Source organism: Eutrema salsugineum, unplaced genomic scaffold, assembly GCF_000478725.1.
Source record: "Eutrema salsugineum unplaced genomic scaffold, Eutsalg1_0 scaffold_15, whole genome shotgun sequence".
Taxonomy (NCBI): domain Eukaryota; kingdom Viridiplantae; phylum Streptophyta; class Magnoliopsida; order Brassicales; family Brassicaceae; genus Eutrema; species Eutrema salsugineum.
The window spans coordinates 3,844,209-3,871,698 of record NW_006256867.1 but is presented as its reverse complement, the minus strand read 5'-3'; the positions used below and the strand labels follow the sequence as shown (position 1 = coordinate 3,871,698).

The 27,490-nt window shown below is 38.4% G+C and overlaps 3 protein-coding genes, 1 long non-coding RNA gene and 1 pseudogene across 5 annotated transcripts; 1 reads left to right on the top strand and 4 right to left on the bottom strand.

Moving 5' to 3' along the window:
* The first annotated feature begins 1,673 nt into the window (after positions 1 to 1,673).
* On the top strand, positions 1,674 to 2,653 carry LOC112088244. Its single transcript, XR_002900418.1, has 3 exons — positions 1,674 to 1,768; positions 1,944 to 2,063; positions 2,140 to 2,653. It is a non-coding gene; the product is annotated as an uncharacterized LOC112088244 (long non-coding RNA).
* A 521-nt stretch (positions 2,654 to 3,174) lies between these two features.
* On the bottom strand, positions 3,175 to 5,141 carry LOC18022116 (F-box/kelch-repeat protein At1g64840). 2 transcript variants are annotated; one of them, XM_024158411.1, is made up of 2 exons: positions 4,984 to 5,141; positions 3,175 to 4,607 (listed from the first exon to the last, which is right to left on the bottom strand). In XM_024158411.1, exons 1-2 carry the CDS (start codon positions 5,100 to 5,102, stop codon positions 3,413 to 3,415), a joined length of 1,314 nt encoding a protein of 437 aa, XP_024014179.1. In that variant the 5' UTR covers positions 5,103 to 5,141; the 3' UTR covers positions 3,175 to 3,412. The 2 variants fall into 2 exon arrangements, with proteins under 2 accessions (XP_024014179.1, XP_024014180.1); XM_024158412.1 differs by having other exon boundaries at positions 3,175 to 4,604.
* A 522-nt stretch (positions 5,142 to 5,663) lies between these two features.
* LOC18022115 lies at positions 5,664 to 13,335 on the bottom strand (annotated as a pseudogene).
* A 7,661-nt stretch (positions 13,336 to 20,996) lies between these two features.
* LOC18022114 (F-box/kelch-repeat protein At1g64840) lies at positions 20,997 to 22,938 on the bottom strand. Its single transcript, XM_006404962.2, has 3 exons — positions 22,818 to 22,938; positions 22,552 to 22,647; positions 20,997 to 22,408 (listed from the first exon to the last, which is right to left on the bottom strand). Exons 1-3 carry the CDS (start codon positions 22,851 to 22,853, stop codon positions 21,218 to 21,220), a joined length of 1,323 nt encoding a protein of 440 aa, XP_006405025.1. The 5' UTR covers positions 22,854 to 22,938; the 3' UTR covers positions 20,997 to 21,217.
* Positions 22,939 to 23,369: 431 nt separating this feature from the next.
* LOC18022113 (F-box/kelch-repeat protein At1g64840) lies at positions 23,370 to 25,218 on the bottom strand. The gene is made up of 3 exons (XM_006404961.2): positions 25,078 to 25,218; positions 24,847 to 24,915; positions 23,370 to 24,647 (listed from the first exon to the last, which is right to left on the bottom strand). Exons 1-3 carry the CDS (start codon positions 25,108 to 25,110, stop codon positions 23,472 to 23,474), a joined length of 1,278 nt encoding a protein of 425 aa, XP_006405024.2. The 5' UTR covers positions 25,111 to 25,218; the 3' UTR covers positions 23,370 to 23,471.
* Between the last annotated feature and the right edge of the window lie 2,272 nt (positions 25,219 to 27,490).

Genomic DNA, 27,490 nt, shown 5'->3' with positions numbered 1-27,490 from the left:
GGTTTTTTTAAATATCTCGAAGCATGTCAAGTTATAAAAATCTCTTTTAAGCTCATCAACTTTTCTGAACTGATTCATTTTCATGTAAATTTATCATACCCCAGTTTATACCAACTTCATACAGGCAACACTTCAATTACTCTTTTGAATTTCTGGTTGATATTTTGGGAGACTAAAGCCTTTATAATTGAAATTTAACAACACCATGAACTGAATGTACAATGATCCAAAAAGGGTTAACAAAGAAAGGTTAGAGGTTTGAAAGCTATGAGGAAGGAGAGAGGTTGAGGAAAGCGAGAGCTGAGATTGAGAAGAGAGTTAGGAATTTAGAAAGAAAATGTGTGGTTTTGGAAGTGAGGGAAATGAAAGAAAAACTGGAATTGGAGGTTTATAAATTTGAGAAGAAATCTCTGAGTAAATCACAGATAAGGGAAATGGAGAAAGAGTTAAAGAGAGACGAGTTGTATAAGAAAGTTGAAGAAGCCAAGAACACACTAGCTATGTGGAATGAGAGGATCATGGAACCTACTAATAGAGTGCACGTTGACCAAAATAGTTCTTTGGAAGAACAATTATAGTGGTCAGTGGTTTAATTCAAATGGAATATATAGATAAATTTTTAAGAGAGTCGACTCAGTAGAAAAATAGAAATTGTTTAAAGATTACCACATGTCGACAACTACAATTGAAATTTTATCAACAATAATGAATTCATATAATTAGTTCTCTCAATTTTAGAATTAGCATGTTAACTTTTTTATTCTGTAAAAATGTTATGCACATATCAAATAAAACACTGAATTTAGATAATCACAACATAAATTTCTAAAAAATTAAATTAAAATTATTAATTGAAAGAAAACCCGTGTGTATACACGGGTATTCATCTAATAATAATAAAAAAACGGTGCTTAGTGCTTTAGCCCTTATAGGCACGTGGCTGCCGAAACGAAGAGTTGATGCATTATTTACAAACATATGAGAGTGTTTTATCTTTTTTTGTTTCTATATTGGTTCTATATAGAACATTTCAAATAAACTTCAAAAAACATATATAATATATATATATATATATATCATTTAGAAAAATCGCCATGGAATAGAACTAAACGCAATATATCGTGTAGATATGTGCATCATTCAGAACCAAAGAGAGAAAAGAAGATAGTGTTTTATAGATAGATAATAAAACCAAGTATGGAGACAGGTATATAATGAACTAATATTTCAGTATATGTTCTGATGGTGCTTCAAATAATATTGGTATTCAATTTATAAATGAAAGTTTATTTTATATAACTGTGTTTTATATTTGATTATATGATGGTATTTGATAAATTTATTGAGAATACGTTTTGTATGATGGTGTTCTATAGAATGATAGCTTTTAACTCACATTGTATACTCATTTTCTTAGAAATATATTTTTGATCTAAAACATTTAAAACATGTCATACTCGGGAGAAAAAGTCTATGGTTTTGTAAACTATAACTCTTAATGTGAATCAATATTTGTTATGAGCTTGAAAGTAAATATATAGATGAAAGGAGAAAATGTATTTTAACCAATTTAAGAATTTAAAAAAAAACAAAAAAAAAACACATCATTTTTCTTCCTGCACGTGAGAACTAGGTAAAATAGTATATACACCACAAATCTCTCCACGATAACTGAACAGTAGTGATTAGTGAGGAAGCTCACATGAATCAAGGGGCCTTTAGTTTCGCAATACAGAACCGGAAAGCGATGACGACGAGGGCAATCTCGGTGAGTTGTGTTCTGTCTCTCTCTCTTTCTCGAACTCTTGACTCTCAGACATTTAAGAAATGTGCTCAAGCAACAATGTTTAAACTGTAACTTTGGCTTATTTTGGAATATGGATCAGTAAGTAGGGAGATTTTGTTTGACTATTACCACTTGGATTGATTTTCTTAATTTTCAGAGGAGATTCAGATGAAAAAGAAAGTGAAGAAGAATCAAGAAAGAGAAGCAGAGTCCTCTTCACTTGATGCCTCTTATTTTGTGGCTAAAGTCTCGCCTGCGAACCTACGTCAAGACAATAGTACTAACTCCTAATTTGAACAAAAGAAAACCTCTTATACTAAACTTTGTTACTTAGCATATTTCTTAACTATCAGTCTCAGATTCAGAGTCACGGGCAGAGTTAGAGAGAGAGACAGAAGACAGATCATCAAGGTTGTTCTCGTCGTCTAAACAAGACTCATACTGAATCTCACAGCAACTGGGTCCCATGAGTGTGAGTGTTTGACATGGAAAGCCATGTCTTTCTCTTGTCTGAAGATGGCAATGTCACCGACTCGAAGATCGTGTGCAAGAGCGAACTCTTTCCAACCATCAGTGAGTTTCTGGCCATCTTCTAGCTTCACTTCCCATGTTATGTCCGACGCGTCTGATCTCAGCTTCGCGCCTTCGCCCTATATACTTCAAGAAGAAAGCTACAGGAATTTTCTGAAGCAAACATGCAAATGCAAAACAAAACCCATCTCTCAATTAGCTTCTCACACAGATATAGAAAAAGGGAGAGAGAAAGAGAGAGAGACAAAGAGAGAATACCAAGTAGCTATGGAAGCCAGGAAGAAGATGCTTGTAAAAATGTTTATTCACCATCCTCAGAAGCTTCAGAAGCTCTAAATCTACTGGAAGAAAGATTGTAATTAACCAGCTTGAAGGCGATGCTTCATTGTCCTTTTAATTGTAGAGCTTCTTCTTTTTGGTTGGTTAAATCCAAATAAGTAATCTTTATATGGATCCTGTTTATTGCAGAGTTTCTTCGTTTTCCCAATATTTAATGCTTTCTAGATATCCAAAAATATTTGTATTTATTCCCGAGAACAAAATTTAAGTACAGTCGTGGACATTAACCACAAAACAAGAACACTCTGTTTCTCTTTTAGGATTCTTCATCACTTTCTTCTTCCTTTGAATCTTCCCTAAAAAAGACAAGATTAAATCCAACTGGTAATAATTAAGCTAGTTCTTTCTACTTCCAGATCCATATTCAAATATCAGTTTGAGACTACGAAAATGCCTGATGTGTTCAGTGAAAAATATCCTGCAATGTACAAATCTTTCAAGCTTGTAGCCATCAAGGTGGCTCGAAACACTACAGATAAAAAGGTCTCTGTCCGAGTATGTATGTAGAGTTTTGGTCAAACACATGAACTGCATGATACTAAGAACACAGCCAGACACGGCTTGGAAAATTCATGAGACAACAATTTCCATAATCCACGGTTGTGTAACATGGCTAGTGGTGGAGACACAAGTCTAGAATCATAAGCATCAAAATGTCATTAAAGGCACACGACCTATACCTACAACCATATGATAAGTTTGTTTCGATCTAACAAAAACAAAAGCAACACATGTCTCAAGTCTTAGACTGCTGTTTCAACACTCAACACGGAAAGCCCAAGTCGGAGATTTGAGGAACTTCACAGAACTCTCTCTTGAGATTCTCCAATCACTGCCTCCTGCCACACCTTCTGATAGCCCATACTTATAGAAGAAGGTTACATCCTCTGACCGGTCGTTGAACAGAATTGAGTTCCCGGTCACACCACAACCATCAGGAAGCTGCTTGGCCGAGCATGAAACATTTGCACCGTATCCAACAAACAACACACGGTCTCCCAAATCAGTGGTCTCGACCCATTTACCAGCCTCCTCATCTAGCCTACTCACTCTTAATGTTGACCCACCAGCATGAGTGAGAGTGATTCTCTCAACAAGGAAAAGTTCATCATTGTCGGATGCAATCAGATCTTTGCTCCCGTTCAGATGCTCCTCCGGCATTAGGCGAGTCGATATTAGCAAATAAGGATCGATAACGAAAACTTCTCTGTTCCAAAATGATGTATAAAATCTGCCTCTAAATGCGACTAAACCCGTGCATGTATAATTTGGGGTGTCCATAACCCGGAACCACCTCCTTTCAACACTTCTGAACATCAACAAAGTTCTATAATATCGGCGGAGCACAACGAATCCTCCTCCTCCTCCTCCCTCGTTTAGCGGAAGAAAAGCCACGTATTTGTAAATTGTTCTCACTCCTTTAGGACTCCAACGAATGATTCTGTACTGATTACCTAGAGAGAAGATCTGACAGTCGAGCATGTTCTTCAATGTTGAATCAGATCCTGATATCTTCAATGTTGAATCACATCCTGCTAGCTCCACTGTTGAATCAGAACTTGCTAGCTTCACTCTCAGTGTGCATTGAAGAGGAGATGAAAACTCCATATAGTCCCCAGACTCATCTCGGAATATTCCTTCCACGAAATACTCAGAAACCGACTCAACAGCAGTTGGGACTCTAAAGAGAACCACAGGGATCTTCTCGAGGGAGCACAAGCCTTCCTTTTCGATAGGATAAGTGGGAAGAGAGTAACTTGGGCTTAATAGGCAAGAAGGAAGAGGAAATGTGGATCGCCACAAGCTGCAAACAGAGCGAACATGAACAACATCGAAACAGTTATCAAATTTCTCGATGATAATCTGAATTAGTTCTTTAGGGAGCTGAGTCCAGTCTGTTATCGATGATGTCTTCTTTTTTGTTGAACGTTCTGCCATGTTTTTCTGACTGCTGTAAGAAATCAGAAAAGACAAATTAGGCTTGGTTTAGGAAATTTCTTAAACAAAATTTATAGCATAACATTTATGAATCGACTTCATCAACGCAGACTACAATAAAAACTTTTCCTAAAGGAATATAGAAAATAAAAGTACAAAAACCTAAAATCAATTACAATTAAAGAAATCGGTATAACAGGAAGAGAAAGAATATGTAACACAACCCTCAATCAGAAGTTTAGAACCCTAAAGTCACAGAAAACACAAGATTGTAGACGATTTCTCTCAAACGTGACATTTTTGCAGAATTAATCTAAAACCCAGAAGATATTCTCTAAGAACAATCTGAAATTTATTTGTTGTAAGGCCAAGGAAATAAGGAACTGTACCCTTCGATTTCAAGTAATTGCTTGCGTTCGAAGTTGAATCCCGACGGAGATTGAGACTCTGCAATACCACTCTGAAGCTTCGATCTCAATGGTGAGACGATCTCAAAATTCAGAAACATACATTTCGTAATTGAAAGGCTGAGGACAAAACCAAGATGGAGAAGTTGTCGGAGAAGAAATGATTTAAAGGGAATTCAGTAGACAACGACGTCGTTTCGTGAAAATAGGAAAACGGTTGAATGAGGAAACGATTGAATGAGGAAACGATTGAATGAGAAAACGATTGACTGAGAAAACGATTGAGTAGCATCGCCATCTATATTCCGGTTCAGGGTTTGATATCATCCGGTTTGAACATAACCTTTACAGTGACGACCAAAAAAAGAACATAACCTTAAAAAAAAAAAATTAGCTTCAGTTTATACTGAGACTTTAAACGAGAAAAATTAAGCTTCTAGGGTTTTAGAAACTGTGAACAAACATGAATAGAGAAGATTGATTACATAACAGTGCCGATAAACAATCTACTATCTATAAAAAGAAAAAGAAAAAAAAAACTGATCTGAAAGGAGAGAATACAATAGCTACTAATATATAATCAGTGTCAAAAAAAAAAAAGCTAGTAATATACAATCTTTCAAGCTTGTAGCCATGAAAGGTGGCTTTATGCATCTGCTACATATTAAAACTAGATTACTGAGTGATCTAAACTTTCAGCATATCACTGTAACATCACAAATCACAAGATCTTTTACCTAATATCACAAGGACAGTTTTTAGCTTAATCTAGAAAAAAAAACACAAAACTAACAGATAAACCAAACTAAGATTTTACAGGTTAGCGCTCAACTTGGAGAGCCAACACCGGAGATTGGCTGAGGATCTTCACAGGATTCTCTCTTGTGTATCTCCAAGACTCCAACAGTTAAGGTCATCTTCTTCACGTCCTGTTTCTACTCCATATCTATAGGAGTAAGTTACATTACCTGGCCCATATGTGGTCAAAACTGAGTTCCCACTCAGACCACAACCATCAGGAAGCTCATTACCCGAGCATGAGACGTTTCCCAGCTGTCCAATAAACAACACACGGTTTCCCAAATCACTGACCTCAACCCATTCACAAGCCTCCTCATCAAGCCTACTCACGGTCAATGTTAACCGACTAAAATACAATACATCAGTGTTCCTCATCAAGCCTACTCACGGTCAATGTTAACCGACTAAAATACAATACATCAGTGTTACGTGGGATGATTTTCTGAACCAGGAAAAGTTCATCATTACCACATGGAACCAGAAAATTGCTTGAACCACAGTTCGGAATCTCCGAGGGCATCAGTGGAGTCGCTTCTAGACAGTAAGGATCGAAAACAAATGTGTCCCCGTTAAGAAAGTCTACATAAAACCTGCCTCTAAAAGTGACTATATCACTGCAAACAGCTGTTGAGATTCTCTCAAGCCGTATCCACCTCATTTCAACACTTGTTAACACAAACTAATCACGATAGTAGCCGAGAAGCACCACAAATTCTTCTCCTCCTCCCTCTCTGTTAAGCGGAAGAAAAGCCACACATCTGAATTTTCTTGTCAATGACTCAGGATCCCAACCTACCATTCTGTACTGATAGCCAAGAGGGAGAATCTGACAGTCGAGAATGTTCATCAAGGTTGGATCAGAATCTCCGATCTTCACTTTCACTGTGCACTGAATAGGAGGAGATGGAAGCTCCATATTGTTCTCTGACTTATCTTGGTTTATTCCTCCTAAGTAATACTCATAAGTCGACGCAGCAGCAGGAGCTCGGACTCTAAAGAGAAACATAGGGAACTTCTCGAGTGTGCACAAGCCTTTGCTTTTGCGAGGTAACTTGGCAAACGAGGGAAGAGAATAACGTGTGCGTAATAGCCAAGAAGGAAAGGGGAAGTTGGAGCGCCAAGGGCGGCAAACAGAACGAGCATGAATAACATCGAAACAGTCCTCCAGAATCTCTGAGATAATGTGCAGTAGCTCTTCAGGGAGAAGAGACCAGTCCGGTACAGATTCTTTCGTTGCAGGTTGTGACGGAGACGAAGACAGATGCAGTTTTGAAACCTGAAAGAAAAAATGTCAATTTGGTAAGCGTTATACGAAACTTCTTTTAACCATACATACATACACCAAGCAAGGACAACCTACAAACATCGAAAAAAACAGATAACCAAACCAAATTTTTCCAAACTAAAACTCGTGGTTATGCACTGAAATTAAGAAGTAGCAAGCGGGGAGAAGAAGAGTTCGTACAGAATCCGCGAGAAGAGACAAGCCTGACATGACTGATGATGTCTTGTTTTCCGTTATATGTTCTGCAATCTTTGCTGATTGCTGCGATTTCCTAATCTAGAAGAAAGATTAATGAACAGAAAGATTAATCGCATAAATTGAACAGGGGATCAAATCCATCTCCCCAGTTGGATAAAAATTAGATTTTTTTTTGTAATTTTGTACCAACGAGGGAGAAAGAATCCATACCCATTTCGGTTGTCTTCTTCTTCGTTGCCATTTTTGCTGATTTGCGAAATCTGAAAAAAAAAAAAAAAAAGATTAAGATTTCTAGGGTTCACCACCCTAAATCCACCCACAGTAAAGAGAAGTTACAATAGGCTATTTAAGATCTGCTAACAAATATAGATAATTGATTCATTTTGGCGTTAAGCAGAATAAATGGAGAGGAAATGTCATTTGAGAAGAAAAAAAAAAAAAAACTCTTTTCGACATTAATCCGAACAAAGTGCCAGATTCCAATAGTAGAATGACTAGTAAATTCTATCAAAAATTTTGGCTATTTATCCGTCAAAACATTAAAAAATTGATGAAAATTTTTGTTGAATTGAAATTTTTTATCCTACACTTAATCAGACTAATATATATCATTTTCTAAAAAAAATAAATGTAGAGCGATGACGGAATTCCGTCTGATCAATCTCTGTAATGTAAGCTACAAGATCATCTCAAAATTTTTGTGCAAACATCTTAAGAAGACATTACCAAATCTGATATCAGAAACACAATCGGCCTTCATGGCTAGATGTCTCATTACGGATAACATTCTATTGGCACAAAACAATTTTCATGCACTCCGTACAAATTCAACATGCAGAGAAAACTTTATGGCGATAAAAACAGATATGAGCAAAACATATGACCGGATATAATGGTGTGATTTATTGAAGCTTTACTACTCAAGTTAGAATTTTCTCTGAGATGGGTCAAGCTATTGGTGTTCTGTATCTCCTCGGTCTCTTACCAGGTTCTTATTAATAGTGCGCCTTCCGGCAATATTAGACAATCGAGAGGATTGAGGCAAAGAGATCCTCTTTCCCCCTTCCTTTTTATTCTGTACAGAAAGCCTAATATCGCTTCTGAAGAGAGCAGAGGAGGAAGATCGTATTTCTAGGATGAAAGCCCACCAGCAGGGCGCGGAAATCTTCAATATTATCAACACTTATGGAATGCCATCGGGTCAACAACTAAACCTGGACAAATTTTCAATCATGTTTGGAAATAGAGTTGAATTGGACCTGAAGCGTGCTATCAAAAGCACTATCGGTATTTCTACTGAAGAGGGTATGGGCATGTATCTGGGGCTACCAGAACAAATATGTGGATCCAAGAAGAAGGTCTTCTCCTTTGTCCATGATCGTCTAAGCAGCAAGGTTAATAATTGGTCCGCTAGACTTCTTTCCAAAGGTGGAGAAGAAATCCAAATAAAATCAGTGGCTCAAGCGGTTCCGACTTATGTCATGTCCTGTTTCCTCCTTCTACAAGGTATAATGTCTAAGCTTCGGAGCGCCATTGCCAATTTCTGGTGGAGTTCGAAACAAAGTAACAGTGGGATTCACTAGATCGCTTGCAATAAGATTTGCATCCCTCAGGACTTGGGTGGACTTGGATTTAGAGATCTTAATGACTTTAATCTAGCCCTCTTAGCAAAACAATTGTGGAGACTCATTCAGTACCCCTCATCCCTTCTAGCTCGGGTCCTAAGAGGAAGATATTACCGACAATTGGATCCCCTAGAGGACCGCCAAGTCTACTCACCATTTTATGGATGGTGGAGTATGATGGCCGCAAAACCGTTCCTGAAAATAAGGCTAAGAAAGACGATCGGGTCAGGACTCAACACCAGAGTTTGGAGTGAACCCTGGATCCCCAATATTAGGGCACGCCCCGCGAGAGCTAACCCCTAGATCGGGTATCGGGACCCTGGACTATTGGTATACTCTTTTATCCGCCAAGACACTAAGCAATAGGATGTGGCCCTCCTTCAAGAATTTTTCCAACCTGAGGAAGTTCTTATGATCCTTGGATTGAGACCTACTAGTATCTGTACTCTGGATGGATATGCATGGAATCATACTAAATCAGGAATATATTCAGTCGAATTTGGGATATGATCTGATTAAAAGATCAAAGATTTAACAAGAGGCAGAACCTAGTATCAAAACCCTTTTAAATTCCGTGTGGAAAATCCGGATAACTGGAAAAATGAAACATTTTATGTGGCAGTCCTTATCAGGATGTGTGGCTACGTGCCAGAACCTAACTTATAGACATTTGGGCACAAATAAGCGTTGTCCCTGTGTGGAACCCTGAAGAATCTTTTAACCATCTATTGTTTTTATGTCTCCCGGCTTTGCAAGTCTGGGCGTTATCGGACTTCCCGTCCCTTCTGGGCCTCATCCCGAGCACCTCTGTTTATCAAAATATGAGTTTCCTCTTCTGGAAAACAAAAGAGTTAGGAATGACAGATCCTCAAAAGGATATCTATCCCTGGATCATGTGGTATATTTAGAAAGCGAGAAACGACAAAGTTTTCAACGGGAAAGATATCTCCCCGGTAGATACTTTGATCCATACGAAGGTGGAAGCAGAGAGTTGGAATTTAGCAAATCAACCGGAAGAAGATGAAGACTTATCAGCAGAGTTGCCGAGCATTCCGATGATCCCGACCTTTACGACCGTTTCTCGGAGGTTTCCACTTTGCAAGGTGGATGCATCCTGGAATGGCCAAGGGCCGTCAGCGGGTTCGGATGGAGCTTGAAGGACGATAGAGGAGGTGAGACCTTTGAACCTAGCTATGTTAGGCTCTTTAACCATTGTTGTAGCCCACCATATGTATTCCATGCCCCCTTATCCATATCTAGCTACTGACTATGCTACACAACTATCATTGTTCACACATCACATGTGGATTGGTGGATTTCTCATAGTTGGTGCTGTTTTGTAACCAGCTTTTTTTTTCTTTTATTGTTTTTCTCGCTTTTCTATCCTATATTTTTTTATACATTCTTTTTTTTTGACACGTCAGCTAGTTACAAGGCCTGCCGCAGAAGCCTATCGGCACTTCATGCGAAATTGGAAAGCCTATTATGGGCTATGTCTTGCTTAAAAGATAGACGAATCCTTTCCGTCCACTTTCAGACTGATTGTTCAGACCTTCTATATATGACCGAAGCCCCAGTGGACTGGCTGTCCTTCTCATCAGAACTGGAATCCTTCCGATTTCTTCGAGAGAGCTCTTCGGACTTCAATCTATCCCATATCCCCAGAAGTGAAAATATTCGGGTAGATTATATTGCAAAAATAGCCCGAGCAAGAGGCATTATCTTTTCCTAAATCATTTATAACGAGCCAATTGAGGATGGTTCCCGGACCTATCCCTCGACGGGCCAAATGTATTTTTTTTAACAATATTTTTTTGATCTGCTTAAATTGACCTGCATTGAATGATATGTGCACCATTCAAAGCCTTCGTTGTAAACCTAGAAGGCTAGAAGCCACGATCTTCCTCAAAAATCTTTTATTTTTCATCTCCAATAGAAAGACAAATTTCCTTTTATATTTTTCTTCCACATCATTTTATACTCTTTCCACATCATTTCTTTTTCTCAATTTACACTCAACTCCACAAATTGATATCTTTTTCCTCCGACTCACTTTTTTTTTCCTCCAACTCATTTTCTCTTTCTTCCACATCACTTCATCAAAAATTAGTATCACCCTTTTGATTATTCCCCAATTCACTATAGTGCTGAAGTGGAAATAACCATTTAGTAGCGCTTTATTGTCTTCAGAACTCCAAGTAGCGTAACTTGCCCTCTTCTTTGCTGATTGTTGGGTTGGTTGGAGATTTAGAGTATCCTCGCCAGCATCTCCCAAAGAGATTTGGGTGCAAAATTGTGTGGTATCAGTCGATCCACTACTAAAACCGATTGGCTCGTTCGTGGATTGACTGTTAGGATAATTCTTATTAGGTGAAACATTGGTGTATCCCGGAATTGGTGGATAGCCATATGGCATATATGGTTGATTGTATGGGTATTTCATGCCAAACTTTGGTGGCATCATATATTGCATTTGAAAATTTGGATGCATTCCTGAATTCATAGGATTTCTGGGCGTGGTTATTTGGATTTGGTGGTTATATGTTTGGATTTTGTGGGTTTAGAAAACTATAATTCGGTGGAAAATTGTAATTGCTAGATGGATCCATAAGGATGTTGAAGATTGAAAAAAAAAAATCAAAGAGAGTGATAATGTAATAGAAGAAATGAAAAGAGTGTTAAAACTTGAGATTTTTTTTTTGTATCCAAATGACATAAAAGAGAGTTCTATTTATAGAATCTTTTAAAAAAAATAGTGCAATTTTTTTTAAAATTTTTTTGATCAATTATTAAAAAAATTGCATTTAAGAAGAAAGAAGAAAAGAAAGACAATAAAAATATATATATTCATCAATAATTTGTCACGTCTGTGTTTTTGTGAGACCTTTTTAAATTTCTCTTCAAGGAAAATTTTCATTTCCGTAGTCATGTGGCAATTTCTCTTTTCCACTTGCCTAGGTATTGCATTTAAATACACTAAATTTCTCTGTCTATTGCATATAGTCTTATTTGACATTTTTGATAAGAACAAAAAAATATATCAACAAGAACAAATATACTCATATATAATTCAACTTATTTTTTTCTTTTCACAACCAGTAAAATTCTCTCTCAAAAATCTTTCAGAGAGAGAATGAGTTTGTATTCTTTTGTTTTTCCGATCCAAATCGGATTTCTCTTTCCAACTAGTGCATCCAAATTGGATTTCTCTTTCCAACGCTGGATTTCGGCTCTGATTGGCAAATAAAATTTTAAAACTGTAGAGACTTTTAAAAAAAAAATTAAAAATCTTAAAAGTCATTCATTAACCAATCAGACTTTTTTTATTTAACAGTTTTTAAAGTCAAAAAATTGCTCCTAAATTTACTCACAGCTTTTTCTTTCTAGTTTTTCACATAATCGACACTTAAGTTTTAAAAGCCTAAACATGTGACTTTTATTTTTTTTTTAAAGTCACAGTCATTATTTTACAGCCAAAAATCTTTACACTTACAATAAAAAATTAAAATCTACAGTCACAGTCCTTCCCAATCAGACCTTTCATCTAGTTGGATTAATAAATTTCCGTTGAACAGAACTTCTCTTCCATTATCGGTTTTTTACTTGTTTGATGTATCAATTCTTCTTCTTCATAGAGTAAAACACTCTTTGCTAATCCTTAGTGGAGTGAAGAGTTTTTTAGGTTGAAGAATTGATTTGGTCTTCTGGCGATAAAGTAAAAAGTTTCAGTTTTTTTAAGGTTTTTCTCTTCTACAGATCAGATCCGGCGTTGAAGATTCTACTTCTTCTCCAAAAAATGGTATCGTCTTCTCTTGGCTGGGAGTTATATCTCCCTTCATACCCTCATGATGAACCTTATTAAAGGCGAAGGGTTATTGGTCTGGAGCTCGAGATGATCAGCGTTAATCTTATGGAGGCAAGAAGCTTTTTGGATAACCGGAATCTCGCTGTGCAAGGAGTTTATATAATGGTTTTCGAAGAGGAGGATTCCAATCTGTTAAATTTTCGATTTCAAATTCATCGGATATTTGGTTTTCCAGCAGAGCTCTGTTTCAATGACGTTGTCGGAGGCATCTCCTCATCGTCCACCAATCTTCTGCCCTAGGCTGACACGCGTGTTACACGTGTAATAATATTATCCATCATTATCCCATTATGTTAGTGGATCAATATTTGGGCTTAAATTGTAATAGCTTTTGTGACATCCGACTTCCGGTATATGTGAAAAAGGCTTATAAGAATTGATTTGGCTACCTATAAAGTGCATTTATCTTTTTCGATCAAGTGTCTGGAGAGAATTCCATAGTTAAACGTGCTTATGCTAGAGCAATCTAAAGATGGGTGACATACCGGGAAGTAGTCTGTGGTACCGTGCAAGTGAGGACAAAGCATGGAGAAAGATCACGGGGTGATTGCAGGGACAGTAGACAACTCGTACGAGCCTCCCGGACCAAGCGACTCCCAACCATCGGACAGGGGTGGGCCCATGGTCCTAGAAAGAGGCCAACCATCAGACAGTGGTGGGCCAACAGGCCTAAGAAAAAAGACGTTGGGCTCACTGGTAAGGGCGGTTGGTGGGCCAACGACCTAGAGAGAGAAGACGTTGTGCCCCAGAATATACGACGTTTGGCTCATTGGTAGGGCAGTTGGGGGCGTTTAGAGTTGTTAGCCAATCCAGATGAAAGGCAGATTCGGGGTCTTATGGATTTGATAGCCGGTCCGTTTGGTTCCCGGAAAAGAAGAAGGGAGCAAGGTCTCACAATTTCGTATCAGAGCGTCAGGTTAGCCAACCGGCTTTGACCCAGATGGTGTCTTGAGACGTGGTTAAGAATTCGAGGACGAATTCCTTGGAAGTCGGGGAGAATTGTGACATCCCGATTTCCGATATATGTGAAAAAGACTTATAAGAATTGATTTGACTACCTATGTCATCAAAGTGCACTTATCTTTTCCAGAGTTAAGCGTGCTTATGCTGGAGCAATCTCAGGATGGGTGACCTACCGAGAAGTAATCTGCGGTACCGTGCGAGTGAGGACAAAAAAAGATCACGTGGTGATTGTAGAGACAGTAGACAACTCTTACAAGCCTCCCGGACCAAGCGAATCATGACCGTCAGACAGGGGTGGGCCCATGGGCCTAGAAAGAAACCAACTGTCAGATAGTGGTGGGCCAACGGGCCTAAGAGAGAAGGCTTTAGGCTCACTGGAAGGAGTGGTTGGTGGGCCAACGGGCCTAGAGAAAGGACGTTGGACCCCAGAGTATACGACGTTGGGCTCACTGGCAAGGGCGGATGGAGACGTTCAGAGTTGATAGCCAATCTAGATGAAAGGCGGATTCGGAGTCTCATGAATTTGATAACCGGTCCGTCTAGTTCCCGGAAATTAAGAATAGAGCGGGGTCTCACAGCTTTGGACCTTGAGACCATATGTAATGTGCCCATGTTAGGCTTTTATATAATGAAGCACGTTGGGCTCCAGAGTATACGGCGTTGGGCTCACTGACAAGGGCGGTTAATGTGCCCATGTTAGACTTTTATATAATGAAGCACGTTAGGCCCCAGAGTATACAGCGTTGGGCTCACTAACAAGAGCGGTTGGAGGCGTTCAGAGTTGATAGTCAATCCAGATGAAAGGCGGATTCGGAATCTCATGGATTTAATAACCGGTCCGTTTGGTTTCCAGAAAAGAAGAAGGGAGCGGGGTCTCACAGCGTTGGACCTCGAAACCATATGTAATGTGCCCATGTTAGACTTTTATATAATGAAGCAGACGAAAAAAAAAAAATTTGTTGTGGGTTCTTTTGAGTAAAAGGGAACTTCAGAGGGTCTGAATGGTAACACCATTTTTTGCTGTGCAGGAAAAGCGGTTTAAGAGTGTGGTACGGTTCAACTGCGGTACGTGCGGGAGAAAGATAACTGCGGTTTGTATATAATAAGCGATATAAAATAATGTTTGATTGGTGAAAAACACAGCTTGCGGTCCACAATAAAATATTTGAATGGTGAATAAGACTAAAACGGTGCGGATTATAGATAAATATATTATAAATTTATAATAATTAATTAATTGTAATTAAGTTATTTGTTTTGATTAATAAATAAACAATTGTATAAATTTATGAACTTCAATATGGTTCAACTGCGATACATGCAGGAACAAAAATACAATTGATACATAATAAGTTGTATAAAATTAAGTGTTTGATTAGTAAAAAAGTTACTTGCGGAATGTGTGATATTTTATTTTTTTTTTTAAATCTAACTTTTTACATTCACCAATCAAGATTAGTGTTAAGAGTCTCTGTATTTGATTGTGTGAAAAAAAAAGATTTAAGAGTATAGTACGATTTAAGTATGGTACATACAAAATAAATAACCAAACAAAAATCAAACACAAATAGTTAACCGAACAAAAAAAAATACTTGTCCCACTGTTTTGTTTGTCCCGCTGTATTTTACCTGTGGTATAAACTCAAATGCGTAATTGCATCTGTTGTGAGTAATATAATTGTCTCGGAAATCGTGAGCGTATTTGACAAAAAACGCATATACATGTTATAACATATGTGATTGGTAAATCAAAAGTGGTTTTTAAAAACCTTCTTTAAAAACCGCAATAAAAAGGTCGCCATTTAGAGTCAGAAATTGATCAGAAAAGTTCAAGCGAAAAACAACCATAAACAAAATTATCAAAGAAACACTATTAGCGGAAGATTTGGAGAAGACGAAGTTTGAGAGAAAATTTTGTTAAAAGAATTTCTCATTAATTGTCAAATGAAGTTTGTTACAATCATATATACAATTAAGTCTGTTACTAAACCAAACTAAACCAATGAACTAATTAATTTAGAGTTAAACCAGCGAAAAGAAACCGGTAAACTACACTTAGTCTAATAGGCCCCCTCAAGATGAGACAAAGATGTTGCAGAGACTCATCTTGGATTTTAAGTGTTCAAATTGAGCAGGGAACAAAGGTTTAGTAAGAATATCAGCAACCTGATCTTCAGTAGAAACATGGAGTGTTTTAAGCAGGCCTTTGTCCAACTTTTCTCTAACAGTGTGACAATCCACCTCAATGTGTTTAGTCCTCTCGTGGAACACAGGGTTAGTCGCAATGTGAATGGCCGCAGTACTGTCAGAGAATAGGATAGGGACTATTCTGGTGTTTACTCGTAGATCATTGAGTAAAATAAGTAGCCAAACCATTTCGCAAGAAGTTAGAGCTAGAGCTCTGTACTCTGCTTTTGTAGAAGATCGAGAGATAGTCTGTTGTTTCTTTGATCTCCAAGAAATGAGAGATGATCCAAGAAACATAGAAATCCTGTAGTCGATCTTCGACTGTCTGGACAAGATGCCCAATCAGTATCTGCAAATCCCTTTAGAGCTAGATCATCTTCTGCAGAGTAGAAAAGACCTTGGCCAAGACTACCTTTGATGTATTGAAGTACTTTATAAGCGGCTTGAAGATGAGCTGTTCGGGGAGCAGAAGAGTATTGGCAAAGTTTGTTGACAGCAAAAGTGATGTCAGGCCTGGTGATAGTCAAATACATCAGTCTGCCAATCAAACTTCGATATTGTTCTCAGTTAGGAAGCAATTCACCATCAGTTTTGGACATCTTGAGGTTGGGTATCATCGGAATTGAAGAAGGTTTGCAACCAAGCATGCCCGTGGATGTGAGTAATTCTAGTGCATACTTCCTCTGACATATGGAAATGCCTGCAGAGGTTCTAGCAATTTCTAAACCCAAGAAATATTTCAGAGGGCCTAGATCACGGAGTTTAAAACTCTGTTTCAAAGCTTCAGTTAATTGAGTTGCGAGAAGTTCAGTTGTACTGGCGATGATGATGTCGTCCACATACACCAAAACAGCAACATAATCAGAGCCTTGAACCTTAACAAAAAGTGTGTGATCTCCATAACCTTTAGTGAACCCCAATTGAAATAGAGAGGTAGAGAACTTCAGAAACCATTGCCGAGATGCCTGTTTTAGGCCATAAATCGACTTCTTGAGTCTCAAAACTGCATTCTTGGGCAAAGAGGCCCCTTTCCTCTCAGCGTATCCCTCAGGTAACTTCATAAAAATTTCTTCATCTAAGTCACCATTCAGGAAAGCATTGGAAATATCAAGTTGTTTCAGAAACCATTTCTTTGAAGCAGAAACCTTTATCAACAAACGGACTGTGGCAAGCTTCGCAACTGGTGAAAAGGTTTCAGTATAATCCAGTCCTTCTTTCTGGGTATAACCCTTAGCAACCAACCTAGCCTTGTGGCGTTCAAGACTTCCATCAGCATGAAATTTGAGTGTAAATACCCATTTACAACCTACTGCTTTCTTTCCTGTTGGTAGAGTATCAACGACCCATGTGTTTGTTCTTTCCATTGCACTGAGTTCAGTATCCTGTGCATCACACCATTCTTTTGTATTCTTTGCCTCATTATATGTATGAGGGATTGGAATTTTGGTGACGGAATTGATATAGGATAAATGAGATGGTGAAATGTTATCGTAGGATATGGAAGAAGATATAGGATTGATAAGATCAGAATGCATTGAATAGCAATGATAATCTGGAGATGAGCAGGTATTTTCTTTGTACGAGAAGAAGTTGGTGATATAGGGGAGGTATTTGTGTTTGGATTTGGTGATAAGGGAGGGTTATGAGAAGTATTAGTGTTTGAAATGGGAATACCTGAAGGCAAAGAAACCAATGGTGTGAATAGATCCAAAGATGATGCAGACTTCGAATCTGTAGCCAGAGGAAATATGTCTTCATGAAATGTCACATTTCTTGATATCAACACGGTATTGCTCCCAAGTCAAGCAACTTATATCCCTTATAACCAGCAGGGTACCCCAAGAATACACAGGCACGAGAACGAGGTTGAAATTTATGCCTTTGTTTTGGAGAAGTAGAACCATAGCAAAGGCATCCGAATGTTCTGAGCTGTGAGTAGTCTGGAGCTTTACCAGTTAGAACTTCATATGGAGTTTTATTCTGCAGAAGAGGAGAAGGAGTTCTATTAATGAGGAATGCAGCTGTCAAGACACAATCTCCCCAATATCCAAGAGGAATTTGAGCTTGGAACATCAATGCACGAGCTACATTTAGAAGATGTTGATGTTTTAGTTCAACAACTGAATTCTGTTCAGGAGTCTCTGGACAAGAGTGAAATGTTGTTATCCCTTTTTCTTGATAGTAGGATGTGAATTTCAACTCAGGAGCATTATCAGACCTGACAGATTTTACTTTTGTGTTGTATCGGTTCTCAACTTGTTGTATGAAAGCAGGAAACACAGATAGAACTTCATTCTTTGTTTTGAGAAGATATATCCATGTAGCCCTGGAGTGATCATCAACTATAGTTAAGAAATATCGATATCCTTCAACTGTTTCAACTGAAAAGGGTTCCCATACATCAATGTGCAACAATTCAAATGTTGTATTACACATATTATTTGAGTAGGAGAAAGAAAGTTTCTTCTGTTTTGCAAGATGGCAAACATGACAGAAAGCAGGTCCTTTATTCTTATGCTTGGTGGTTCCTAAAATATCAGAGATGGTGTCCAATCTTGAGAAGGAAGCATGACCGAGACGTTTGTGCCAAATACCCACATCTATCACTGCATTCAACAAAGCTGATGAAGACTGAGTATCCAACACATAGAGCTTCCCAATGCGTCTACCCCTTCCAATCGTCGACCCCTCGGTAAAATCCTGTATTTCACAGCAAGGCGTGTCAAATATAACTCTGGAGTTAAGATCTGTAGTCAAGGAGCTTATACTGATCAAGTTCAGACGAAACTCAGGGATGAACAAGACATTGTTGAGAATCAAATCTTCATTGATCCGTATCATCCCTACTCCACTAATCTTTAGGTTTGATCCGGTGGGAAGATTCACATAACTCACAATATAAGTATCCAAAGAGATAAATGAATCTCTATTGTGAGAAACGTGATGAGTAACACCAGAGTCTATCACCCAAGATTGAGTACTTAGAGTGTGTTGAGAGACAGTGAGGATCCCAACAAAGCAATAAGTAGAGGGGGAAAGGGAGATACCAGAATAATCACCAGATTGAGAAGGACTCGCTTCATTAGAGGAGTTAATGAATTGGTTCTGAAGTTGGGAGTTGAAAAGAGCTATGAAACTCTGTATCTGATCCTTTGAGAGATTTCCAATAAAGCCCTGAAGATTCAGAGAACTGTTCTCAGAAACTGGAGTTAAAGCCACTTGAGCAGCAATAGGAGGAGTCGGTTTCTGAGTTTTATCCGAAGAAGTTTTGCCTTTAAGAGTGAAGCCAGGACGAAAACCATGCTTCTTATAGCATCTGTCTGCAATATGTCCAATTGGGTTGCAAAAGGAACAGATAGGACGGCCTTTATTTGGTCCATTCTGAACATAGCAAACAGCATTCGGAGAGAGAGCATTTTCAGAAACTTGAAATGCTGCTGGAGGACTAACAACATTAGAGAAGTTCTTCTGATTCTCATCTTGATCGAGGATATTGTAAACTTCAGCGAGAGAGGGCAGAACTTTCTTCATGATGATTTGTCTTCGGATGATTGAATACGAATCATTAAGACCAGCAAGGAATTTCACTATCTTGGCTCGTTCAGCCTTCAATTGTAAACGAGCACCTTTCCCACACACACAAGGATCATCAGGTTCATCAGTACTCTCGAGGTTACTCCACAATGTTTTGAGAGTTGTGTAGTAATCTGAAAGACTCATAGAGCCTTGACGGAGGTCTTGAACTTCTTGTGTAAGGTTGAAAGTCTTTGGCAAGTTAGTCATATAGAATCGACTATGGAGATCTCGCTAAATATCAGTAGCATCACTCAACCGCAATATACTACAATAAATCTAAGGCAATACAGAGTTTAAGAGCCACGATTTCACCATAGATGTAGACCATATCCTAAAAATGATTTCAGATTCAGCAGGACGAGGTAATGTTCCATCTATGAATCCAGTCTTATTCTTAGCGTTTAGAGCACTAAGCATTGCAGCATTCTAATCATCATAGTTTGAACCATCGAGTTTCATAGAAATGATTTGCAAACCTGGATGATCAGCGTTTTGCATATAGTATGGAGATTGAGTTGGATCCTGAGAATCTGGTATTGCTGGGACTCGCGAAGATCCAAAGTCTTGAGGATTGATCGTTGGATGACTATTCGGAGCTAGATCGGCAACATCAGAAGAGGATCGAGTCGTTTTTCGAGCTGAACTCGTCGAAGCTTTCGAACGAGTGGATCGTCGAGGAATCGCTTTCAAAGACACCATCGAAGCTTCAGGATAAACCGTAGATTTCGAAAATGGAGCTTAGAAAGGACAATGCGAAGAAGAAAACGAAGGAATTAGAGCTTTGATGGCTCTGATACCATATTAGCGGAAGATTTGGAGAAGACGAAGTTTGAGAGAAAAGTTTGTTGAAAGAATTTCTCATTAATTGTCAAATGAAATTTGTTACAATCATATATACAATTGAGTCTGTTACTAAACCAAACTAAACCAATGAACTAATTAATTTAGAGTTAAACCAGCGAAAGAAAACCGGTCAACTACACTTAGTCTAATAAACACAAAACACTAACAGTTGAACATTCAATATAAAGACAACCTAAGAGTAGAAGAAGTTTTTACGAAATAAAGCCATGATGATTCCTTTTGGATAAGAATCAAAGGTCGATGATACACATATTTACAACATAGAACAGAACTTGAAGAATAAAGTTTAACTTAGTCAGTTCGAATTGGTCCTTAATATTTGAATTCTTTTTTCTTTAATTTAATTTGAAATGTCACAATTAGCTTAAAATAATCTACATTATCATATAGTCTAATGCCATAATCGAAAGTGCAATGTCGATTATACCATTATTTGATTATTTGAAAAACTTAGAGGAAGGATGGGAGTGTGCTGCAAGGAGGAGTAAACTGGAATAAGCTCCCCTGTTTTTTAGGAGTTGAGCACGTTTCTTAGAATAGGTTTAGTGGAGTTTGTTTAGCTGAATTCGTATCGGTCATTCAGTTGTAAGGTCTATTAAAGATCAGATATACATTCAGTCTAATACACCGAGAAGTATTCAGACCATTCTCTGTTTCTTTACAAAGTTCTTCATTACTTAACAGAACTTAGGGAGGAGGAACAGTGTCTTCTGCACCAACATCAAAATACATGAAAACAAGGTGAAAAAAAAATAGACACAACAGTAGTATCTGTCTTGAGCTACAAGTCAAGAACGATTAAAAAACAAAACCAACAGATGTCTCAGACAATCCAAACGAAGACTTTACGGCTTAGCGCTCAACTTGGAGAGCCACCACAGGAGATGTACCAAGGATCGTCACACGATTCTCTGTTGAAAATCTCCAACAATTGAGTTCATCTTCCTCGCGTCCTGTTTGTACTCCATATCTATAAGGATGAGTTACTTTCCATGGCTCATAGGTCATCAAAACTGAATCCCCACTCAGACCACAACCATCAGGAAGCTCCTTAGCCGAGCATGAGACGTTTCCAGGCTGTCCAATAAACAAAACACGGTCTCCCAAATCGGTGACCTCAACCCATTCACCAGCCTCCTCATCTAGCCTACTCACTCTTAACGTTAACCGAGAAAAGTCTAATACATCAGTGTTACGAGGGATTATTACCTCAACCAGGTAAAGTTCATCATTGCCAGAAGGAACCAGATAATTGACTGAACCACAGTTCGAAATCTCCGAGGGCATCAGTGGAGTCGCTTCTAGACAATAAGGATCGAAGACAAATGTGTCCCCGTTAAGAAAGTCTACATAAAACCTGCCTCTAAACGTGACTATATCACTACAAACAGCTGTTGAGATTCTCTCAAGCCGTATCCACCTCATTTCAGCACTTGTTAACACAAACAAATCACGATAGTAGCCGAGAAGCACCACAAATCCTCCTCCTCCTCCTTCTCTGTTAAGTGGAAGAAAAGCCACTGCTCTGAATTTTCTTGACAATGACTCAGGATCCCAACCGACCATTCTGTACTGATAGCCAAGAGAGAAAATCTGACAGTCGAGAATGTTCATCAAGGTAGGATCAGATTCTCCGATCTTAACTTTCACTGTGCACTGAATAGGAGGAGATGGAAGCTCCATATGATCCTCTGACTTATCTTGGTCTATTCCTCCTAAGTAATACTCATAAGTCGACGCAGAAGCAGGAGCTCGGACTCTAACGAGAAACATAGGGAACTTCTCGAGTGTGCAAAAGCCTTTGCTTTTGCGAGGTAACCTTGCGAACGAGGGAAGAGAGTAACGTGTGCGTAATAGCCAAGAAGGAAAGGGCAAGATGGAACGCCATGGGCGGCAAACAGAACGAGCATGAATAACATCGAAACAGTCTTCTAGATTCTCTGAGATAATGTGCAGTAGCTCTTCAGGGAGAAGAGACCAGTCAGGTACAGATTCTTTCGTTGCAAGTTGTGACGGAGACGAAGATAGATGCAGTTCTGAAACCTGAAAGAAAATTTTTCAATTTGTAAGGGTTAAACGAGATTTCTTTTAACAGTACATACACAAAGCAAGAACAACCTACAAACATCGGGAAAACAGATAATCAAATCAAACTTCCAAGAAGAAGAAGACTTTAGACTTCGTACAGAATCGGCGAGAAGAGACAAGTCTGACATGATTGATGATGTCTTGTTTTCCGTTACAGGTTCTGCAATTTTTGCTGATTGCTGCGATTTCCTGACCTGAAAGAAAGATTAAGCTTCTAGGTTTTAGAGGACATGAACAGATAAAATTAATCGCATAACAATCTGCTATTGAAACCGAGAATCATATCAAATTCCACAGTTGGATAAAAATTAGATTTTTTTTTTATGGGCAATTTTGTACCAAAGGGGGAGATAAGAGTCCATACCCATTTCATGATTGATGTCTTCTTCTTCGGTGCCATTTTTGCTGATTTTGTGAAATCTGAAAGAAAAGATTAAGCTTTCTGGGGTTTAGGACCCTAAATTCACAGTGAAGAGAGAGAACCGACGATCTTCCTTAAAAATATTTTCTTCAGGATAAAAAAATCAATCTTTATTTCTGTCAACAAAAACAATAATCATAAGGAAGAAAAAATGAGAAAAAAATGAGGAAAAAAATGTAGAAAAACAAATCATTCGAGTTATTTTTTACCTTTTCTTTTTGTTTTTTTTTTAGTAATCGGGAAACTTCAGAATTGATCGGAAAAGTTCATGCCAAAAACATAAACAAAAGAAAAGAAAAACACTAACAGTGAAGAATAAAAATATAAAGACAACCAGTAGAAGAAGCTTTTACGAAATAAAAGCCATGATGACTCTTTTTGGACATGAATCAAAAGGTCAATGATATACATATTTACGACATAGAACAGAACTTAAAGAGGAGCTGTGTCTTCTGCACAAACATCACTTTACATGAAAACAAGATGAAAAAAAAAAAACTAGACAGAACAATATATCTGTCTTGAGCTACAAGTCAAGAACCGATCTAAAAACAAAACCACCACATGTCCGATTTATCCAAACTAAGATTTTAAGGCTTAGCGCTCAACTTGAAGAGCCACTACCGGAGATGTACCAAGAATCGTCACACGATTCTCTGTTGAAAATCTCCAACAATTGATTTCATCTTCCTCGCGTCCTGTTCGTACTCCATATCTATAAGGGTGAGTTACTTTCCATGGCTCATAGGTCATCAAAATTGAATTCCCACTAATACCACAACCATCAGGAAGCTCCTTAGAGCATGAGACGTTTTCAGGCTGTCCAATAAACAAAACACGGTCTCCCAAATGGGTGACCTCAACCCATTCACCAGCCTCCTCATCTAGCCTACTCACTCTTAACGTTAACCGAGAAAAGTCTAATACATCAGTGTTACGAGGGAGTATTACCTCAACCAGGTAAAGTTCATCATTACCAGATGGAACCAGATAATTGACTGAACCACAATCCACAAGCTCCATGGGCATCGTCAAAGGAGTCGGTTCAAGTGAATAAGGATCGAAAACAAAAACTTCTCCGCTAAGAAAAACTACATAAAACCTGCCTCTAAATGTGACTATATCCTTGCAAGTAGCTGTTGAGACTCTCTCAAGCCGTGTCCACCTCATTTCAACACTTCTTAACACAAACAGATCATGGTAATAGCCGAGAAGCACAACGAATTCTCCTCCCTTGTTAAGTGGAAGAAAAGCCACACCTCTGAACTTTGTTGTCAACAATTCAGGATTCCAGCCAACCATTCTGTAAAGATAGCCCAGAGGGAGAATCTGACAGTCGAGAATGTTCATCAAGGTTGGATCAAAGTCTTGGATCTTCACTTTCACTGAGCACTGAATAGGAAATGGAAGTTCCATGTGTTCCTCTGATTTATCTTGGTCTACTCCTCCCAGAAAATACGTAGCACACAACGCAGCAGCAGGAGCTCGGACTCCGAAAAGGAACATAGGAAACTTCTCGAATGTGCAAAAGCCTTTGCCTTTGCGAGGGAGCTTGTCAAACGAGGGCAGAGAGTAACGTGTTCGTAATAGCCTAGAAGGAAAGGGAAAGATCGATCGCCATGAGCGGCAAACAGAACGAGCATGAATAACATCGAAACCGTCCTCTAGCTTCTCGGAGACAATGTTCAGTAGCTCTTCAGGAAGAAGAGACCAGTCCGGGAAAGACAATGCAGGTTGTGCCATTTTGGGTGAAGAGAGCTGCAGTTTTGAAACCTGAAAGAAAAAATTACAACTTAAATGTAAAGCTACATCTATATTGATTTAAAACTATATTTAACCATACATACACACAAGCTACAATAAATAGAATCTGCCAACAAACATCTGCCAAAATTCCGAACTCAAACTCGTAGACTCGTAGTTATGCCAAGAAATGAAGAAGTAGCAAATAAGGGATAAAAAGATTTCGTACACAATCGGAAATGTCTAGTAGCATCTTCTTCTCCGTTGCAGGTTTTGCTGATTGCTGAGATTTCACAACCTGAAAATAAAAATTCAGCCTTTAGGGTTTCGGAAACATGAACAGAGGAGATCAGTGGCATAACATTCTGCAACTGAAACAAAAAATCAAATCCAATTTCAGAATTGAATAATTTTTTTTTTTTTGGCAATTTTTGACCAAAGGGAGAGAAAGAGCCTGCACCCATTTCATGGTTGTCTTTTTCTTCGGTGCCATTTTTGCTGATTTGCGAAATCTGAAAGAAAAGAATTAAATTTCTGGGGTTTACGAAATTTGTAAACAAACATATGAACAGAGAAGATTTACTACTTCAAACTGGTACGAATTGACTACAATATTAGTATAAACACAGACTAGAAGAACATGATTTGCAAACAAATATTTGAAAACAGAGAATTAAATCCGATAAAAAATAGATTTTTCAAATACGAAAGAGTCCTTACCCAAACCCTAAATTTACAGTGGGCAGAAGTTACAATAAACACTCTACTAATCTGCTTCTTCAGTTACGGTGAAAATAAAGAAAAATGATTGTTTTTGTTGTAAAACTGAAACCCCACTATCTTCCTTTTCTTATTACATTACGCACGATCTTCCTTAAAAATCTCTTCTTTTTCCCGTTTTTTTTCTTCATAGATTTACTTTTTTACCGTTGAATGGAGAAAATAGAAAAAACATTGATTACCACAATTCTGTTAAAAAAAAAAACAATATTTACTTATTTAATGAACCCGTAAATGAACATGTTATCATGAACAATCTGACTAGCTTTCATGTGTAACAATGATGTTACCAATCACCCATTAGGCCAAAAAATCGATTTCCCTCCTGCCTGATTTCATGTCCTTTATGATCTGCTCATAGTTTCGTTAGTAAAGTCGTCTTCTGTCAAGTAAGAATTCCCATTAGGGGATCAAGAGGGATTCATGGCACAGCTTTTGAGATAAAAAACCTTAATATTGAAGAGATGGTATCATCCTGACGAACCTAAAAGATGGTATCATCTCGAAATGAAGCATCCAAATTGGTCGAAAACTATAATTTTCTAATTTAACAAAAAAAACCAAAACCAAAACAAAAACAAATTATTATTATATTCCGAAGAACCCCTCTCTTAGGAATTCACTGATGGACATGTTCTAAGGTAGACAAGTAGTGTAGATGAAATAATGTCTCAGAGGATTTTAATCGTTTTGTCACCCTAAGAAACTCGATTGGGGTTTGCAGTATGTAATTGTTTGTGAAGTGTGCAGGACTGATACAGAAACTGACTCAGGGGGATACTCAAGGTTTAGATTCCTAGAGTAATGGTTCTAGTGAAAAAGAGCTGCCTTAACTACCGTCGTACCTTGACGCCAGTACAAGTTTCACGGAGTAGAAAGAAAGCTGAGCTAGTTTTAGAGAAGTCAAGTGATGAAACTAGCTCATTTCCCTCAAACCAGAAAGGGAGGAAAGAAAAAAACAAAAAAAAAAAGAAAAAGAAAAAGGGCAGCTTGAAAATAAAATTAGTTGATCCCCTCAAAAGAAAGATCATCCCTTGGTATGAAAAGCTTCCTTCACCTGTGGATAAAGGTTGAAAACAGGAAAAAAGGATCGATAAAGGCAGATGGGTGTGAAAGCTAGCCCATGAATCAGGATGGCCAAACTCTTATGAATCAGAACAAGCTGAAAGTGTCTCGTGACTCAGAAGCTGTGTCAAATTCCAGCGCACTTAAAAGGAAATTGGTAAAAAATGTGTACAAAAAGTTGTTTTTCAAAAGCCAGTGCATAAATGATAGTTGAAGTGTCACTAACTGCTCTTTCTCACCGGTTTATGTGTGAAAGTGCCCGTGAATATTGATGGTCAAACGTGTGTGTGTGCCTTTGATTCAGTTTGTGTCCCAGTACTTTTGTTATATGTGAAACAGGAAAGTGGGCCAGAATTTTCAAGTCTTGGTGGTTTTGTGGAGACATTCTGCGTGTTGGGCCTAATTTGAGAAAAAAGCCCACAAAGGCGATGGAAGTTGAAAAGACGTGGAAAAATGGAAAGCAGGGGAGTTTTTTTATGGAGAGTGGGGATCTGAAAACTCAGCACAATTTCCTGTTTTAAACCCTAAATCTTTTCTTCAAAAGGAGAATCAAGAAGAGAGTCATTGATCGTGAGAGGAACTCAAAGAGAGCTAATTGGTGTTCGATCTAAGGCAAAGATGACACATGCAGATGGCGATGAACAGAGGCCTCATCTAATCGATGAGCACAATGGAGAAAGAGAGAATCCAACTGATGTGTTTGCTGATCAAAATCCCGAGGCATCAGTTGGACCAGCAGATAGTGCAGGCTCGTTTGCCACCGCAAACGATGGAGATGAACGAAGTGGGTCATCTCCGAACCCTGAGGAGAGGGCGGATGGCAGAGAAAACAAGGCTGACTCCGTGGTTACCCAGAAAATTGAGGATGTCGAGGAAAAATCCGAGGGTGAAGATAGCAAGAAATCTGATGAGGTGAATCTCCCTGCAGTACAAGAATCAGCGAATCAGCAGCAAAAGCTCAGGAGGAGGAGACAGCATCCACCACTGAAGCGTCACTAACCTCGATCTCGGTGAAAAAACAGGCTGCA

Coding starts and splice junctions, on each gene's coding strand:
- LOC18022116 (XM_024158411.1), bottom strand. CDS start 5,102: ATGTTTCTGAATTTTGAGATCGTCTCACCATTGAGATCGAAGCTTCAG. Junction 4,608..4,983: donor CAATTACTTGAAATCGAAGG/GTACAGTTCCTT, acceptor GATTTCTTACAG/CAGTCAGAAAAACATGGCAG.
- LOC18022114 (XM_006404962.2), bottom strand. CDS start 22,853: ATGGCACCGAAGAAGAAGACATCAATCATGAAATGG. Junction 22,648..22,817: donor AGACATCAATCATGAAATGG/GTATGGACTCTT, acceptor TCTTTCTTTCAG/GTCAGGAAATCGCAGCAATC. Junction 22,409..22,551: donor TGTCTCTTCTCGCCGATTCT/GTACGAAGTCTA, acceptor ATTTTCTTTCAG/GTTTCAGAACTGCATCTATC.
- LOC18022113 (XM_006404961.2), bottom strand. CDS start 25,110: ATGGCACCGAAGAAAAAGACAACCATGAAATGG. Junction 24,916..25,077: donor AAAAGACAACCATGAAATGG/GTGCAGGCTCTT, acceptor TTTTATTTTCAG/GTTGTGAAATCTCAGCAATC. Junction 24,648..24,846: donor TACTAGACATTTCCGATTGT/GTACGAAATCTT, acceptor TTTTTCTTTCAG/GTTTCAAAACTGCAGCTCTC.